This window comes from Lynx canadensis, chromosome C1 (genome assembly GCF_007474595.2).
Source record: "Lynx canadensis isolate LIC74 chromosome C1, mLynCan4.pri.v2, whole genome shotgun sequence".
NCBI lineage: Eukaryota > Metazoa > Chordata > Mammalia > Carnivora > Felidae > Lynx > Lynx canadensis.
This window is the reverse complement of record NC_044310.1, coordinates 21,585,175-21,601,556: the sequence shown is the minus strand read 5'-3', so window position 1 is coordinate 21,601,556 and position 16,382 is coordinate 21,585,175. Positions and strand designations below refer to the sequence as shown.

The following is a 16,382-nucleotide window of genomic DNA, read 5'->3' as shown; positions in this document are numbered from 1 at the left end:
TAGAACAAACATCATACTTAATTATGAAATACTGATGCTTTCTCCCTGAGATTGGGAGTGAGACATGGATTAAGAACTCCTATAAACTAGTAAGACAGACAGCACAATAAAAATATGAGCAAAAAATTTGAACAGGCACTCCAGAAACGATGATATACAAATGACCTATAAACTATGAAAAGGTATTTAACTTCATTAGTCATCAGGATTTGAGTGAAGGTTTGAAAAATAAAACAACAACAATACTTTTCTCCCAAGTGGAAAAAATTAAAGAGAGGGACAACAGTTGTAATAGGATATTCTAATGCACTTAAAACATCAAATAGAAAGTAGAGCATAACATTCTGCTCACATTCAACTCAACAGGAAAAATTAACAATCTTATTTTCAACATTCATTTATTAAGCACTTACAATGTAACAAGAATTGTGGTAATTATCAAGACCAGTCATCTTGATGATTTAAGATGTAGTTGTGCATCTTAAAAAAAAAATTCTCAGGATGTAAAGATACAAAGAAAGCATCATGGGATATATGAAGGTAAAAAGGGACTGACCAGAAAATGTACAGGATTCTATTCTAAGTTTGTACTTAGGATACACGTACTTTGGAGAAATTACTTTTTAGGCTCGCTTCTGTAAAATTAGGTGGCTGCAATAAATTATTTCCAAAAATTGTTTCCCAGTCCCAAAACTCTGTGATACTAATGGTCAGGCCACCAAAGCTATCTTCCTTTAGAACTGTCTTACATGCTTTAGTTTTGGAATCTCAACCAGTACTACAGCATTTTGAAGACATAGTTTTTGAGAGTTACCCCCCTAAAAACATAGAGTATAATTTAATAAGAACTAGCTAATGTTAGTCAATAGAGACATCAAGATTTTTTAAAGTCTTGAACTGTGACGTCTCTATAGCTAGAAAAAAAACAGAGACAGGATGTGATTTCTAAAAGTAACATAAATCTCTCTATAAGTAAAGCTTTCTAAATTGTTCAAGATACCAAAACTCATGAATACTTGAATCTTTGGTTATTTTTGCTATTACAAAGAGAGGATACATCAGACATAGTATCTAAACAACGAAGAATTTCTATTTGGTGGAAAAAGCCATGGGATATGGTATCAGACAAACATAGGTTTTTGTCCCAGCTTTGCAACTTACTATCTGTGAGACACTGAACGAGTCACTTAAACTTTCCAACCTCAGTGTTTTCACTGAAAATTAGGGATAAAAACAAACAAACAAAAATAATAGCTCCCCAAATTCAAGGTAAACTGGAGGTAGGATACTTTACTCGACAAAGAAGGAGATGCCTGATGGTGTTATATAAATATGGCAGACATAAGGATTGAGTGATCATATTTAAAACTTAACATGCCTAAAACAGAAGTTTTGATTTTCCATATCCCCAACTGTGCTTCTCTCTCAGACTTTCCCATTGTACTAAATGATCAAACCTAGGAATAAATCTTGATTTTCTTTTCCTTGCCATTTCCAACACTTAATTTATCAGTAATTCTGTCAGGCCTACCTCCAAAATGTATCTCTGATCACTTTTCCCCTTCTTCATTGCCAATACTTAAGCCCCAGCTGTCATCATCTCTCACCCAGATCCTGCAACAGACTTCACCATGCTTCTGCTTTACTGCCCCTTCGATGGAGCATTCACCCAGCAGTCAAAATGGTCTTTTAAAAATGGAAAATCAGATCACATCATGCCCTCTAATAGCTTTCTATTGTAACTAAAATAAAATCTAAACTCTTTAATGGCCTATAAGGCCTTAGACAATCTGGCCCCTTCCACTTACTTCTCTGACCTCATTATTTTTTTTCTGAAGTAGGGTCCACACCCAGCACCGAGCCCAACTCATGACCCTGAGGTCAAGACCTGACCCCGAGGGACACCTGGGTGGCTCAGTCAGTTAAGCATCAACTCTCACAGTTTGTGGCTTTGAGCCCCATGTGGGGCTCTACACTGACAGTGTGCAGCCTGCTTGGGATTCTCTATCTCCCTCTCTCTCTGCCCCTCCCGCCACGTGCATATGAGCATGCTCACTCTCTCTCTCACAAAATAAATTAAAAAAAAAAAAAAAAAGATTTGACCCTGAGATCAAAACCTTGATCCCTGAGATCAGACCTGAGCTGAGATCAAGAGTTGGACGCTTAACTGACTGAGCCGCCCAGGCACCCCTGACCTTACTTACTGTTTTTACTCCTTTCCCTTCCATTTACTAGGATCTAGACCTGTGCTGTCTAATATGGGAGCCACTAGCCACATATGGCTATTTAAATGTAAACTGAATTAAAATTCAGTTCCTTAGTAACTTAGCCACATTTCAAGTTCACAATTGGCCATATGTGGCCATAGGTCACTAACCTGGACATCACCAAATGGATTTCCATCGGTACACAAAGTTCTATGGGACAGCACTGATCTAGACCCCTGCCAAGCTCATTCCTACCTGCAGATCTTTGTACTTGTTACTCCCTCTTTGAGAATGTTCTTCCCCTGGGTTTTGGGATGGCGGGCTCCTTCTCATAATTCAGGTCTCAGTTCAAATGAAGCTCCTCAGAGTAACCTTCTAAATTTACATTTAGATACAAACCTCTCAATCTCAAACAGCCTTCCAGTGTCTCGCATCCTCAGGTACTCTTTATCCCATCAGTCTCTTTTATTTTTATTTTCTTCATAGCACTTATCACTATCTGATACTGTTTTATCTTTGTTTCTACCCAGAGAATGTAAGCCGTGTGAGGGCAGAGACCATGTTTGTATGTTCACAGCTTTATCTCCATTGACTAGAACAATACCTGACACGTAGGAAATGTAAAATAAGTTACTGAACAAAGGAATAAGTGAGTAAGTATCTGAAAGAACATGGGTTTTGGAGTCAAACCAGTATGTACCCCAATCCACTTATTAGCTATCCTATCTTAAGAAAAGTTATTTAATTTTTGAGCCAGATTCCAAATGTTGCCATGATGACTGAAGAAGACAAAGCCTGCAATCTGCCTTGTTCTGTTACTATTAAAACGGCCCCTTCAAACTCAGGACAGTAGAGAAACATCAGAAAGAAAGAAGTATGACTTGCACTGTGGAAGCGTAAAAGTTCTGCTTGGGTCATCTCTTTTCCAAGTGTGACACTCTTAAACTGAGCAAGGTGTCTCTGATATATGTTCCCAGCGTGCAATAAATCAAAATATGGCAGCATAATTTTGGATGATATAAAACAAAGTAATAATGCTGTGGCCAGAAAATTAACAATATCTTAATGATACCTAATATTTTGTGGTCACTTATTAAGTGCCAGCCATTGTGCTAAGCACCATATATACATCATCTGATTTATTCTTCATGAAAACTCTTTGAGGTACAATTATATTATTGTCGTGCCCATTTTATAAATGGGAAACCCAAGGCATGGAGATTAAGTAACTTGACCCAGAAGATAGATCATAAATGCAGGGGTTGAGCTTGGAACCAGGGCTATCTGATTCCAGAACCCAAACCTTTAACTTCTGTAACATGCACCTTGCTTTTACAGCGGATATCATAGAGCTGGGTCTTGGTGAGTCCTTAATAAATATAATCAATAATACTCTACTTTGGTTATTGCCTTCTGAAATTTTTATTAGCCACATACTGAATATGACTTATTACTTTATTTCAGTAATACTCTCAATCCTTGAGACTAAGAAAAATTCAGAAAGATCTTCTGTTTTATATACAATCATGAAACTTATCTATTTCCTGTTTAAACAAAATTTAGAGACTCCAATAACACAACTGCTTTTTCTATCTCTAACTGCCACATGACAAATGATCTAAACTTTTTACATGACCGCTCTAGTGAATGAGATGCTTTTCCTCTTTCCTACTTGAAAAAATAACTATTTCAAAACATTCAAGAGGGTTTTAGTTCAGTATACTACATTAGGTGTTCACTCTGTGGTAAATATTCTGAATCCTAATTCTAATGGTGTTTATCCACTACTACCTAGCAGTGGAACCTTGATCTAGTTACTAATCTCTCTGAACTATGGTTCTACTTTTCTTAAGATGAGCCCACTGAAACAGACAATTAGTAAGATCCATTTCACTTACCACTGAGATTCTTTTCATTTGGCTCCCTTACAGACAACTGTACTTCTTTTATCTCTCCCTAATGAGTTAGGATCACAGGAAATCATTAATATTCAATACCAACCTCCATCAAGGCTCCGGGATGCCCGTTTGCTTGCTGTACGCTCAAAGTGTGGAGCAGGCCTGTCAATCAGAGCACTAGCTTGCCTGGTCTGAGCCTGAGTCCGGCCACTGTATCGAAATTTGGATCCCAGGGCAAGAAATTTGCTTTTAGGAATGGTGTCTGTAGATGTCAGTCTAGAGAGGGAGAAAAACATAATTATACATATTATTTCTCTCTAATGAGACTGTGAGATTAAAGAAATCATGAATTAATCTCATAGTTTCCTTACAGTTACTAAGACGGAGTTCTAATCAAGCAATCATTATTTTAATTCTACATCATTTCTCAAAGCAACATGTATAATTTAATTGAGGCCTATATTAATAATATCATCATATATCCCTATAGATAGGGCTTTATGGTTTTCAAAATGCTTTTATAGCACTGTAATATTTTCACCACTTTACAGATACAAGAAACTGAACTTTCAAAAAGAAGTTACTGTTTTAAGATCACATAGCTATTAAGAGGTTGGGCAGCAACGGGGTCCAAGCCCAGAGTACTTTTTCCATTCTATTAAAATAATAATTTTGTCAGGGTACCTGGGTGGCTCAGTTGGTTAAGCATCTGACTCTTGACTTGGGCTCAGTTCATGATCTCATGGTTCATGGGTTTGAGCCCCACATCAGTGCAAAGCCTGCTTGGGATGCTCTCTCTCCGCTTCTCTGCCCCTCCCCTCCTCAATAAATAAATACACTTTAAAAACTGTTGAAAAATACAAAATAATAATTTTGTCAAATGCACTCCGAATTCAGTTAGTGCCTATGAACCCATTAAATAGGTTATTTGGTGCATTTAACACAGTTAGGAACCCCATCTTCTTTCTACGTTATACCCCTATAATCTCTTTTGCCAGGACATTTACTACACTGAACTGAAACAATCTATTTATGTGCTGGTCTCCACTACAAGGCTCTGGGCTCTCTATGGGTAAAGGATAAAGACTATGGTTTATTTACCTTTGTGTTTTCACTCCTGGCATAGTGCCTGGCATGAATTTGCCACTCAATAAATGTTTGCTGAATAAATACATAAATTGTTATATCAAATACTACCAAAAAGAGAGTACTTCTTCCCTTTGGGATAGTTTATTTTAATTCAGCAAATATTTACTTCCTTTTGTTTGCTGAGGCATCACATATTAATATATTCTCTTATTTTGATAAAACAGATCTAAATATGCTGTCCTACAAGTAAACACTTTGGCTCTAGCTGAAGTCTATACCATAAATATGAAACATTCAAAAAACTCCTTTTCACCCTTACCCTTTTTAAAAACTCTATTTTCTTGGTTTGATTTTAAAGAAGAGGATGATAAGAACATAGGGAAATATTTCGATGCCAATAATTAAAATTGCTTAATTGGTTATGAAGTGAATCTTTATGTTTATCCTGCACTGAGAATTAAAATGTTCTTTTCCCTGATTTTTCTTCCTGTCCAGTGTGCTATGGTGCTAAGTATGATATGAACATACAAACAGAAGTAGAAGATATCATGGTCATCTCTCTTAAAAGCCATTCATAAAGAGCCAGCTGACATAAAATCTGGGATTTGCTTCAAAATACTCTGGAAGGGAGTGGGAAGGAATGGGTAGGGGGGATATAGATGAAACAAGAATGGCCTTGAGGTGATAATATTTAGGCTGGGTGATAGATCCAAAGGTAGGTACAAGGGCAGTTCATTATACCACTTTCTTTACTATGTATGCAGTTTCACATAATAACATTTTCTTTAAAAGGCAAAGGGGGGCGCCTGGGTGGCGCAGTCGGTTAAGCGTCCGACTTCAGCCAGGTCACGATCTCGCGGTCTGTGAGTTCGAGCCCCGCGTCGGGCTCTGGGCTGATGGCTCAGAGCCCGGAGCCTGTTTCTGATTCTGTGTCTCCCTCTCTCTCTGCCCCTCCCCCGTTCATGCTCTCTCTCTGTCCCAAAAATAAATAAACGTTGAAAAAAAAAATTAAAAAAATAAATAAATAAAAGGCAAAGGGACAAAACTAGCTGGCTCTCCTTTCTTTCTTTCTTTTTGTAAGTTTATTTATTTATTTTTGAGACACACAGGGTGAGAGGGGGAGAAGGGAAGCGGGGGAAGGGCAGAGAGAGAGAGTGAGTGAAAGAATCCTGTGCTGATAGCACACAGAGCCTGACTCGGGGCTCAGTCTCACAAATTGTGAGATCATGACCAGAGCCAAAATCCAGAGTCAGATGTTTAACCGACTGAGCCACCCAGGCACCCCTAGCTGACTCTCCTTTCAATGCAGGTAAATACTTGTCTAAGGTCTGTCTTCTCTGCTAGACTGTTCCCTCAGGACAGGGACTAGAACTATCTTGTGGTATATTCTCAATGCCTACTACAGTGCCTATACAAAGGGTAAGCACACAGAAAATGTTTGGTAAATGACTACAAGGGGTTAATGATGTAGCCTCTTGAAGAGTAGAGCAGATTAAACTTTCTCCCATCTTCTGATTATCTGATACAACTGGGCTTTAAAGATGGTTCTCTGTACTTCTTTTCTGGGGTTGATTAGAGCCAAGATAATGATCAGCTTCCTACCTTTCACCTTTTAATAGAACAGCCCCACAGAAAGTAGTTAAGCATTGCTTAAAGAAATTCCATGTGGAGGTAGGTCAGGGTACTTCTTCCTGACAGACTGCATTTAGTTTAGCTCCAGTTAAGATGATCACAGAGCCCCTAATAAATACAGATTCCTTTTTCTCACTTCTTTTCTCCTTCCATCATACACAGAAAGGTGCTTTGGGAATGTTGAGGCATGTTTTTCAACCCAAGGGAAGAGAAGTGGATTTATTTTGTCTCGCTTAAGATGATCTCACCTGAGCTAAATAAAAGAATGCCAGACATACAAAGAAGGGAATTTCAATAGCAGGTTTAAAATAGAAACATGCATAACTTATCCTTGAAAAATACTTAAGTGAGAACAATACCTGAAAAATGTGTGATGCTCTACACAGACTTTCCATAATTTCTTAGCTGCTCGGTAACTGGGAAGTTTGAATCCAATGGTACTTTCATATTGCTCTTGCTATAAAAACATGAATAAACATGAAACATGATTATTTTACTAAAGTGATACAATATCAGAAATACGGTGTTACAGAAGAGGACATTGTGAATAAAAGAATGTTACTGGTTTCAAAACATAAAGTATCATTTCAAAATTTTTTCTACTTACCAACAGAAATGTACTCAGGGCTTTTTCAACAGCAGGGAAGCCAGGGAATGCATCTTATATAATTTATGCATCTTATTTTATTCAGCACCCATTCCCCCCCCACACACAGACACACACACACACACACACACACACACACACACTGTACACTTTTCTGAGACATAATTATGTCACCTTTTGATTGTCCAGACTACTTATTCTTCCTTAGTCACTGTCTGCATTTGGGATACTTCTACTACTATATGACCAGGGAATGGGATAGCAGATGATTTCTCCAATCAACCAATATTATTATGCAATTATTATTAGTAATAGAAGCTTAAGATTTTGGCTCAAACCAGATTCCTGAATTATTATTATTATTATTATTCCTGAATTATTATTTCCTTTGATTGACCACTAGTTTATCTGAATACTTCTTTGAAGCAAACCATAGCCTGCCAAGGATACTAGAAACACTGTCCTGCTAGTCTTTTGCCTCTTTGTTTCTACCTTAAGCATACTTTACAAGATGGAAAAGAAACTGACATTTTTAGTGCCTATTATTGCCAATAACACTATGATTAAATAGTGTCATCTATATTTTTACACATGAAGAAACTAAGATCAGAGAAGTTATTTGTTCAGTCTCATAGCTATAAGTGGCAGAACCAGATTTTCCCGGTTTCTACTATACCATGTTACTGCTAGGTCATCTACTGTAGACATAATACTATACTTCTCAAAATCCTACTCTTGTTCCTAAATGCTTTCTTAAGAATCCTGTGTTTTATGGGGCGCCTGGGTGGCTCAGTCAGTTAAGCGTCCGACTTTGGCTCAGGTCATGATCTCACGGTCTGAGTTCAAGCCCCCTGTCGGGCTCTGTGTTGACAGCTCAGAGCCTGGAGCCTGCTTCGGATTCTGTGTCTCCCTCTCTCTCTGCCCCTCCCCTGCTCATGTTCTGTCTCTCTCTGTCTCAAAAATAAAATAAAAACATTAAGAAAAAAAAAAAAAGAATCCTGTGTTTTAGTATGTATTATACAGGTGTTATTAAAAAAAACCCAAGTATTTCCTTTATCATATTTGTGTGTGTGTGTGTGTGTGTAAAGTTTTTGCCCTCCCACATTAAATGTAAGACAGGTGGGGTGCCTGGGTAGCTCAGTCAGTTAAGCGTCCAACTTCGGGTCAGGTCATGATCTCACAGTTGGTGGGTTCCAGCCCCGCATCAGGCTCTGTGCTCACAGCTCAGAGCCTGGAGCCTGCTTCGGATTCTGTGTCTCCCTCTCTCTCTGGCCCTCCCCCCGTTTGTGTTCTGTCTCTGTCTCTCAAAAAAATGAAAAAACGTTGCAAAAAAAGAGATTAAAATGTAAGATTGGTTAGGGATGAACTCTTTTATTCACTATTATATTCCTAGACCCTAGAATAGTGCCTGGCCTAAAGAAAGCCCTCAATAAATATTTGGTGACTGAATGACTCTTAGATTTGAAATTTTTGAAGGAAGACACTGATTGTTCTTTGGTAGGTACAGGTAAATAATTATGGTATTAAATAAATGCTTCATTGAGCTTATCCAAGATTTTTAAGGCTGTACATCCAGTATTCCCAAGCTAAAATAATGAGCCATTTTTCACCAGCAGATGGTGATACACACACAAAAACACGCCACATTACATTAGTGCACTGCTTTCTTATTTCGAGCTTTTATAGCTGTCATCTCATGTGATCTTCAAGTCAAGAGAGAGAAGGTTTTATCCCGCTCGAATGATAAGGAAGCTGAGCCATAGACTTGTCCTGGTTATTTTGTTTAGTAGGCGGTAGAGGCAGAGTAGGAGCTAGAACTTTATAAAATTTAATTCCTACTTAAACAGTTTTCTACTGTACCATGATAGCTCTTTAATGTAAAAGTTAAGTTTGGCCAGCATTAGTATATCCTGAATCTTGAACACCAACTAATAACTGAGTTGTCTGGTATAAAGTTGAACATCCAACTCTATTAAAAATCTAGAACTTGAGAGGTGCCTGAGTTGCTCAGTCCGTTAAGCATCTGACTTCGGCTCAGGGCATGATCTCATGGTTTGTGGGTTCAAGCACTGCGTCTGGCTCTGTGCTGACAGCTCAGAGCCTGGAGCCTACTTCAGATTCTATGTCTCTGTGTCTCTCTGCCCCTCCCCTGCTTTCACTCAGTCTCTCTCTCTCTCTCTCTCTCTCAAAAATAAACATTAAAAAAAATTTTTTAATCTATAACTTGACATAGAATACATTCTCAGTAACCACTAGAAGCTACACATACAAATAAATCTTAATTACATCAGGTAAGGTGTTGGTGGTGCAAAACATGAGTATCTTAACCCCACCATTTAAAAATCTGCTACTTAATTTATAAATATTTTTCCATCAAGATCTTACCCAGAGTAAACAAGAAACAAGTTTATCAATCCAAGATTAACTTTTGGCCATGGTATATTTACTTCCATAAAGAGAAACCAGAAGATCCAGAAGAAACCAGAAGATCAGTAGTGAGGAAGACAAGAAGCATCATGGGGCTGATTAATTTAGAAAACAGAATTATCAGCTCCTGAATAGCTAGCTACAGAGAGACTGCTTATTTACTTATTTTATTTAGAGAGAGAGTGAGTGGGGGAGAGCCAGAGAGAGAAAGAGAGAGAGAGACAGAGAGGGAGAATCTTAAGCAGGATCCACGCTTAGCATGGAGCCCAATGCCAGGCTCAATCCCACATCCCTGGGCTCATGACCTGAGCCAATATCAAGAGACAGACACTCAACCTACTGAGCCACCCAAGTATCCCAAGAGATCTCTTTGATGACATAACAAGGAAAACAGGAATGAAAAGGTATTTTCAACATGGTCTATGTTTGATTCAGGAGGAAAGAAGCATGAATTATGTACCTCTCCAGGTCGAATCTTGATGAAAAAGCTGCTACGTTTGTAAGAAATCTTCAGCACTTTGGGCCAAGGAAAGCGGTTAATTCTCAGCTTATCTTTATAAACCAGAAGGCCACTAGAGCAGACACCTAGGATGATATCCACTCCCTCCAAGTCCTGAAAAACAAAAGTGTTTGCAGCTCAGTGTTCAGCAAAGTACTCAACACATTGCTGACTCTTATTTGATATATCAATAACCAAAAACACAAAGCATACATTAAAAAGTAAAGCTCAACCTAACAATCATAATCTACAGGACTGTTCAGTCCATATAAAAATGTTACTATATGTTACTAAAAATGTTACTATACCACCATGAGTGAACATCCGCTCTTCTCAGGTCCAAGAAATACTGACATGCACACATCTTACCCACTGAAGGAACTAACTACTCTAAGGAGCAATATAACCACCACTGCCACTCCCCAAAGCCATTGTGAAATGTCATTGGGCTTGCACCTCATCTAACTTTATAACACTTCTCCCATAAAACTGAGCCTCTGTATCTTCCAAAAAGGTGTTCCTTAATAATCCAAAAAGAGACATTAATCTACTTTTACCATGCCTGTCTGCATATGAGAATTCTAGGGTAAACATTCACGTTCTCATTTTGGTCTCCCAGTTCTAAAATACTCAAACTTGCCACTATCATAATCAGTAAATAATAACTATGGTAGCTACGGTAGCTACCTATGTCCTATACATGTATGTTTAAGCCAGTAGACCACATGACTTCTAGAGGCTAGGGCTGAGGGCTATGTCTACTACCAAATATGCATGCACAATTATAATTCTTGTTCTTTTTATGATAATGTGGCCACTCATCCAAAAATCATGGTAAGTAAAGGAGTTCTCTTCCTATATAAACTCAGTATGGAGAATCTCAGACTTTTGTAATTACTGATGTTAAGTATATTAAATTATAAATATCATCCCAAAGTCAAGAAGGAACAGCGAGATAAGATAAAGACATATTTATATGCCTCTTTAGTAATTTTTTTTAAATTAAATATATATTAATCATCCCTGTCTAATAATGAATAAATTTCACCTGAATAAATCTCTACAGACAACTATTTATATAGGTAATCAAAACCCAGAATCAAATGTTTCTTGACTACTCCTTTCCCCAAAAGGAGTATAGAGAAACATGTTAATGGCATATGTGTTATGTACAAAAAAAACCGAGAAGTAAAAATTATAAACTCAATGACTATATAACTGAGAATTTCCCAGAAGATGCCCTCTTAAATTCTTAAAGCCTGTGGGTACAACTACATCTCTCTCTTAATTATGTTTTGGAGAAACAATTTGCTTTACAACATTTGGGAAAGGAACATGCTGCCTGACTTCTTCATCTATTCCTGATAATTATAGCAACGATATCAGCCTGCAGCAAGAATTGAGAAGCAAAACCAAACAATTTCAATTCTGATTTTTCTGCCATCTACTTTACAGATTCACAGAAGTACCCAGCCCCAAACAATCCAGAGCAACATTTTAAGAAAAACCACTAACATGTAATGAAATTTTATTAGAATTAATGGACTCTAATAAAGAAGGAAAAATCTTTACATATCAGATTTTCAGGGTGGGAGAAGCATGAAAGGTCATGTTAGTCCAATCACACACCAGATATTTGAATGTCCTTTTCTAAATTCCTACCAAGCGATTATTGTACCGATTCTGGAATATCTCCAGTGACAGAACACTTGCTATGGAATGAGGTAACCCATTCCATCTTAGAATAGCTCTGTTAAGCAATTTGTCAAACCAAGCTGAATAGTATTTCCCTGTAATTTCCATTTTACCAGCTCTAGCTTTATATTTGGAGGCATAGTGAAATGTCTACTTCACACAGTTATCCTTCAAACACACAAAGACCGGTGTTACATCTTCCCTAAATTTTCTCTTGTATCTGTATTCCTTTGCTTTCTCATTGGACATGGTTTTGAGTCCCCTCATGATGCATCTTAGTTATTAAGTTCCTCTAAATGAACTTCATATTGGGGCACATGGGTGGCTCAGCCGGTTAAGCGTCCAACTTCGGCTCAGGTCATGATCTCACATCTTGTGAGTTCAAACCTCACATAGGGCTCTGTGCTGACAGCTTAGAGCCTGCAGCCTGCTTCAGATTCTGTGTCTCTCCATCTTTCTCTCCCTTCCCCCACTCGTGCTCTCTCTCTCTCTCTCTCTCAAAAAAAACATTAAAAAAAGTTTTTTTAATTGTAAAAATAAAAATTAAAAAATGAGCTTCATATTATCTCTTGAGCCCATTCCCTCACAAACTCCTCACACACACACCCTCACCACTCCCAGCCATTTCAGTAGCTGAAGATGAGAGAAGTCAAGGAACTTCCCTTAAGTATTTATTCTGTTAGGTTATATGAGGCAGAACAACCATTAAAGCCCAAGTTTACAATTCTTTTTTTTTTTTTCAACGTTTATTTATTTTTGGGACAGAGAGAGACAGAGCATGAACGGGGGAGGGGCAGAGAGAGAGGGAGACACAGAATCGGAAACAGGCTCCAGGCTCTGAGCCATCAGCCCAGAGCCTGATGCGGGGCTCGAACTCACGGACCGCGAGATCGTGACCTGGCTGAAGTCGGACGCTCAACCAACTGCGCCACCCAGGCGCCCCCCAAGTTTACAATTCTTAACCCAGTAGTTTCCAAATGAACCCTGTGGTTCATCCCACGTGCACTAGAATCACCTGGAGAGCTTATAGAAAGAGTTTATAGACAGAGATTGCTGGGCTCCACGTGTAGCATTTCTGATTCAGTAAGTCTGGGATGGGGCCTGAAATGTGCCTCACAAGTTCCCAGATGATGCTAAATGTTGGTTATGAGGCCATCCTTTGAGAACCACTACCTTAAGCCAATGGTTCTCAGGTGTGATTCAGGTGTGAATGAGCGTAATTTGAGATGTTTAGTAAACTTGGAGATCTAGCGTCTTGTTCAAAGCAATTCAGTAAATCTGGGAGGAGCTTGAGACTCTGTACACTTAATAAATGTTCCAGGTGATTCTGATGTAAGTGATGTTGGCTGCTATCTCTATATTTTCAAATATTTAGGAAAATATCACTTCTGTTCTGTGCTGTACCTTTGATCCTTAGAGGGGCTTAGATGTGAAGCGGCATTCTGACGGTGGAATTGCAAAGGGGCAATTCAAATATACACTTAAAGTTCTAACAAGAACTATCTTTTTTCAATGTTTTATAGTACCCCAGATGCAAGTCGGTAACAAGTATTATATGACCGAGGTCTGATACACGCTCAGTAACAAAGGCCAAAATTATCATTACCTTTGCTTTATGAAGGTCAACACCATACATAGACAACTTTTTGGCATTCTCAAGAAATTCCAGGTCAGCTTGAGCTGGAGTCATGGACCTTTGGTAGAATAAAAATTGAAAATAGAGCATCACAGTGCCAACATTTACAATAATAACACTCATATATTAGTTGTACTTCATATAAACACACAAACATATCTATATCTATATCTATATCCATATCCATATCCATATCTATATCTATATATCTATATCTATATCTATATCTATACACCAAGATGTATATGGATATATTTCATAGTCCTGAAAGTAGAATATTAGGGAAAAGGATTCTTATCACTACCTGTGTCTAAATCATTGAAATATGCCTTAGTAAAAGAGATCTCAGAGAAAAACAAAGTCACCAAAAAGCTATTAGAACAAAAAGGTTTTAAAACAAATCTTGCTTAACAGTTTCCTTAAAGCTTCCACCATCCATTCTACCCTCCCTCTCCTCAGCCTTTTTCTCTAACACACACAAGCTCCTCCCACTAATTTTTCTTGCCAAGGAGGCGACCAAACTAAATCCTCTGAGGGCATGGTACAATTTACAATATCCTCTTAGCTGCCTTTTTCTCTGTGTACTCCTGAATTATTATGGAAATTAAACAGGAGGGCAGCTGAAGTTACTTAACTGGCGACTCTTAATGGGGACAGGCTTGATGAAAAGAAAATTTCTGGTAACAGATGGTGTCCTGCCCACTGATCTAAACAAAATAAATTGGTTAATAGAAGCATGTAGATAATGGGGCTGCTTTCTCTGTTATTAAGATGTCTTCATTACTAGGCATATAATGAATTAGATCTGTTTGAAAACAATCAGTCTCACTGTCTAAATGGTCACTGTGATGGTCTTTCCTTCTCCTTTATAACCTTCCCCTCTTTTGAAAAGTGCTCATGAGCTGTTATGTTGAGCTTTGAAGAAAAAGACATCACTCCTAGTGCTGCACAATTCAGGCCAATCAAATATGACTTCACACTGACAATAATGCCGCCACACCTCCAAAGAAAAACCGAGTAAATGCCTGCTTCCAGGAGGACTGCCTTAAACTATACAAAGCAGCAGTAGCCTATTCATTTAATGGAAAAAAGTCTCTTCTAAATCCATCTGTCCTTAGTCTCATTAAAAAGAACAAAGGGTTCCTTGGAACAACCACCAAAATCTCAGGAGAGAGGATGCAGCTCTGTTAATGACTCAGCCTCCCCAAATAAACTTTTTTTCACAAGCACTAAATCATCACACCTGAATTCTATTTACTAATAGATCTAAAACTTGAACACACACACAAAAAGGAGAGTGGGAAAATTAACACATGTGCAAGTCTGTATATTCACGTTACTAAAAACAGCTCAGGAAAATTTTACAGGGTTGTTCCTCCCGCCCACCCCCCCTCCCCCACATAAGTTATATACTTTTCTAGTTAAGGTTACTCCTAATCATTTTATAGTTTTCGTTATTGTTGTTATTATCGATGGCTTGAATTTTTGGGTTTTGAAGCTGGATTGGAGCTTGAAGATTATAGAGTCCAACTGTTTGATTTTGTGATGAAGAAATAGGCCCTGAGGGATAACATAGCCACAGGCAAGTTGTGACTTTAAGGCAGAAGGCTTCAGGCAGGATTCAAGTCGCATTACTCAAGCTGGAATCATGCGTCCCGCGCTTGAGAGTGGTGACCTGGCGTCTCCCTCAATCTTCTAACTATAAAGGAAGATTCATAATACCTAATTCCAGAGACTAGGATAGGCAATGAATTTTTTATTTTACTGAATGAATGAATGTGATTAGTAGGATAAAATGAGATAATGGTTGTGAAACTGCTCTGCAAAATATTAATGTTTATTATTATTGCAACTTTAGGTTTCTGATGATGGTACAGTGGAACATTTATACATAATTCATAAAAGAGAAATAACTGATCACTTGAACTTGAAGGCAAATTTTAAAACATTAAATGAGGCAATCATGATAAAATCTTCTCTATCTTTATTCCTCCAACTCTAAGGGACATTAATAGGGTCAATTTAAATACAGATTTAAGTTTCAGACTATGTGGTTAAAGGCTTTTCTAAGTAAGCATGCTTTAAAATTATATTAAGGGCAGAGGCACCTGGTTGGCTCAGTTGGAAGAGCATGTGACTCTTGATCTTGGGGTCATGAGTTCCAGCCCCCTGTTGGGTGTAGAGATTACTTAAATAATAATATATTTTTTAAAATATAAATAAATAAATTATATTAAGGACAAGTAGTAAGAAGAGATCTTTAAAGCTATGAATTTCCTTGTTAGTTGAAAATAATACTTATATTTGAAATTTGGCTGATGTTTGCATGAAAAATTTTTAATATAAACATTTTTGAAACACACTTAAACTTAAAAGTTACCTACAGTGCAAATAATATTTTCCTGAACCGAGAGCAAACTGTCAACCTGATCACCCATCTCTCCCAACACTTTAACGTGTAATTCCTACAAACAAGGACATTTTTCTACGTAACGTCAATACAACCATCAAAAGCAGGAATAACTTTTTTTTAATGTTTTTATTTATTTTTGAGACAGAGAGAGACAGAGCATGAGCAGGGGAGGGGCAGAGCGAGAGGAAGACACAGAATCTGAAGCAGGCTCCAGGCTCTGAGCTGTGAGCACAGAGCCCGACGTGGGGCTCAAACTCACAGCCTGTGAGATCATGACCT

The 16,382-nt window shown here is 38.0% G+C and overlaps 1 protein-coding gene across 16 annotated transcripts in view; it reads right to left on the bottom strand.

Moving 5' to 3' along the window:
• EPB41 (erythrocyte membrane protein band 4.1) overlaps nucleotides 1-16,382 on the bottom strand; it is a 200,956-nt gene that overhangs the window by 57,410 nt on the left and 127,164 nt on the right. For all 16 annotated transcript variants that reach the window (XM_030327999.1, XM_032594237.1, XM_030327998.1 and 13 more), the window contains 4 exons: nucleotides 13,661-13,748; nucleotides 10,321-10,473; nucleotides 7,186-7,283; nucleotides 4,209-4,381 (listed from right to left, as the gene is read on the bottom strand). In XM_030327999.1, coding sequence (XP_030183859.1) covers nucleotides 4,209-4,381; nucleotides 7,186-7,283; nucleotides 10,321-10,473; nucleotides 13,661-13,748 — 512 coding nt within the window. The remainder of the gene's footprint in view (nucleotides 1-4,208; nucleotides 4,382-7,185; nucleotides 7,284-10,320; nucleotides 10,474-13,660; nucleotides 13,749-16,382) is intronic.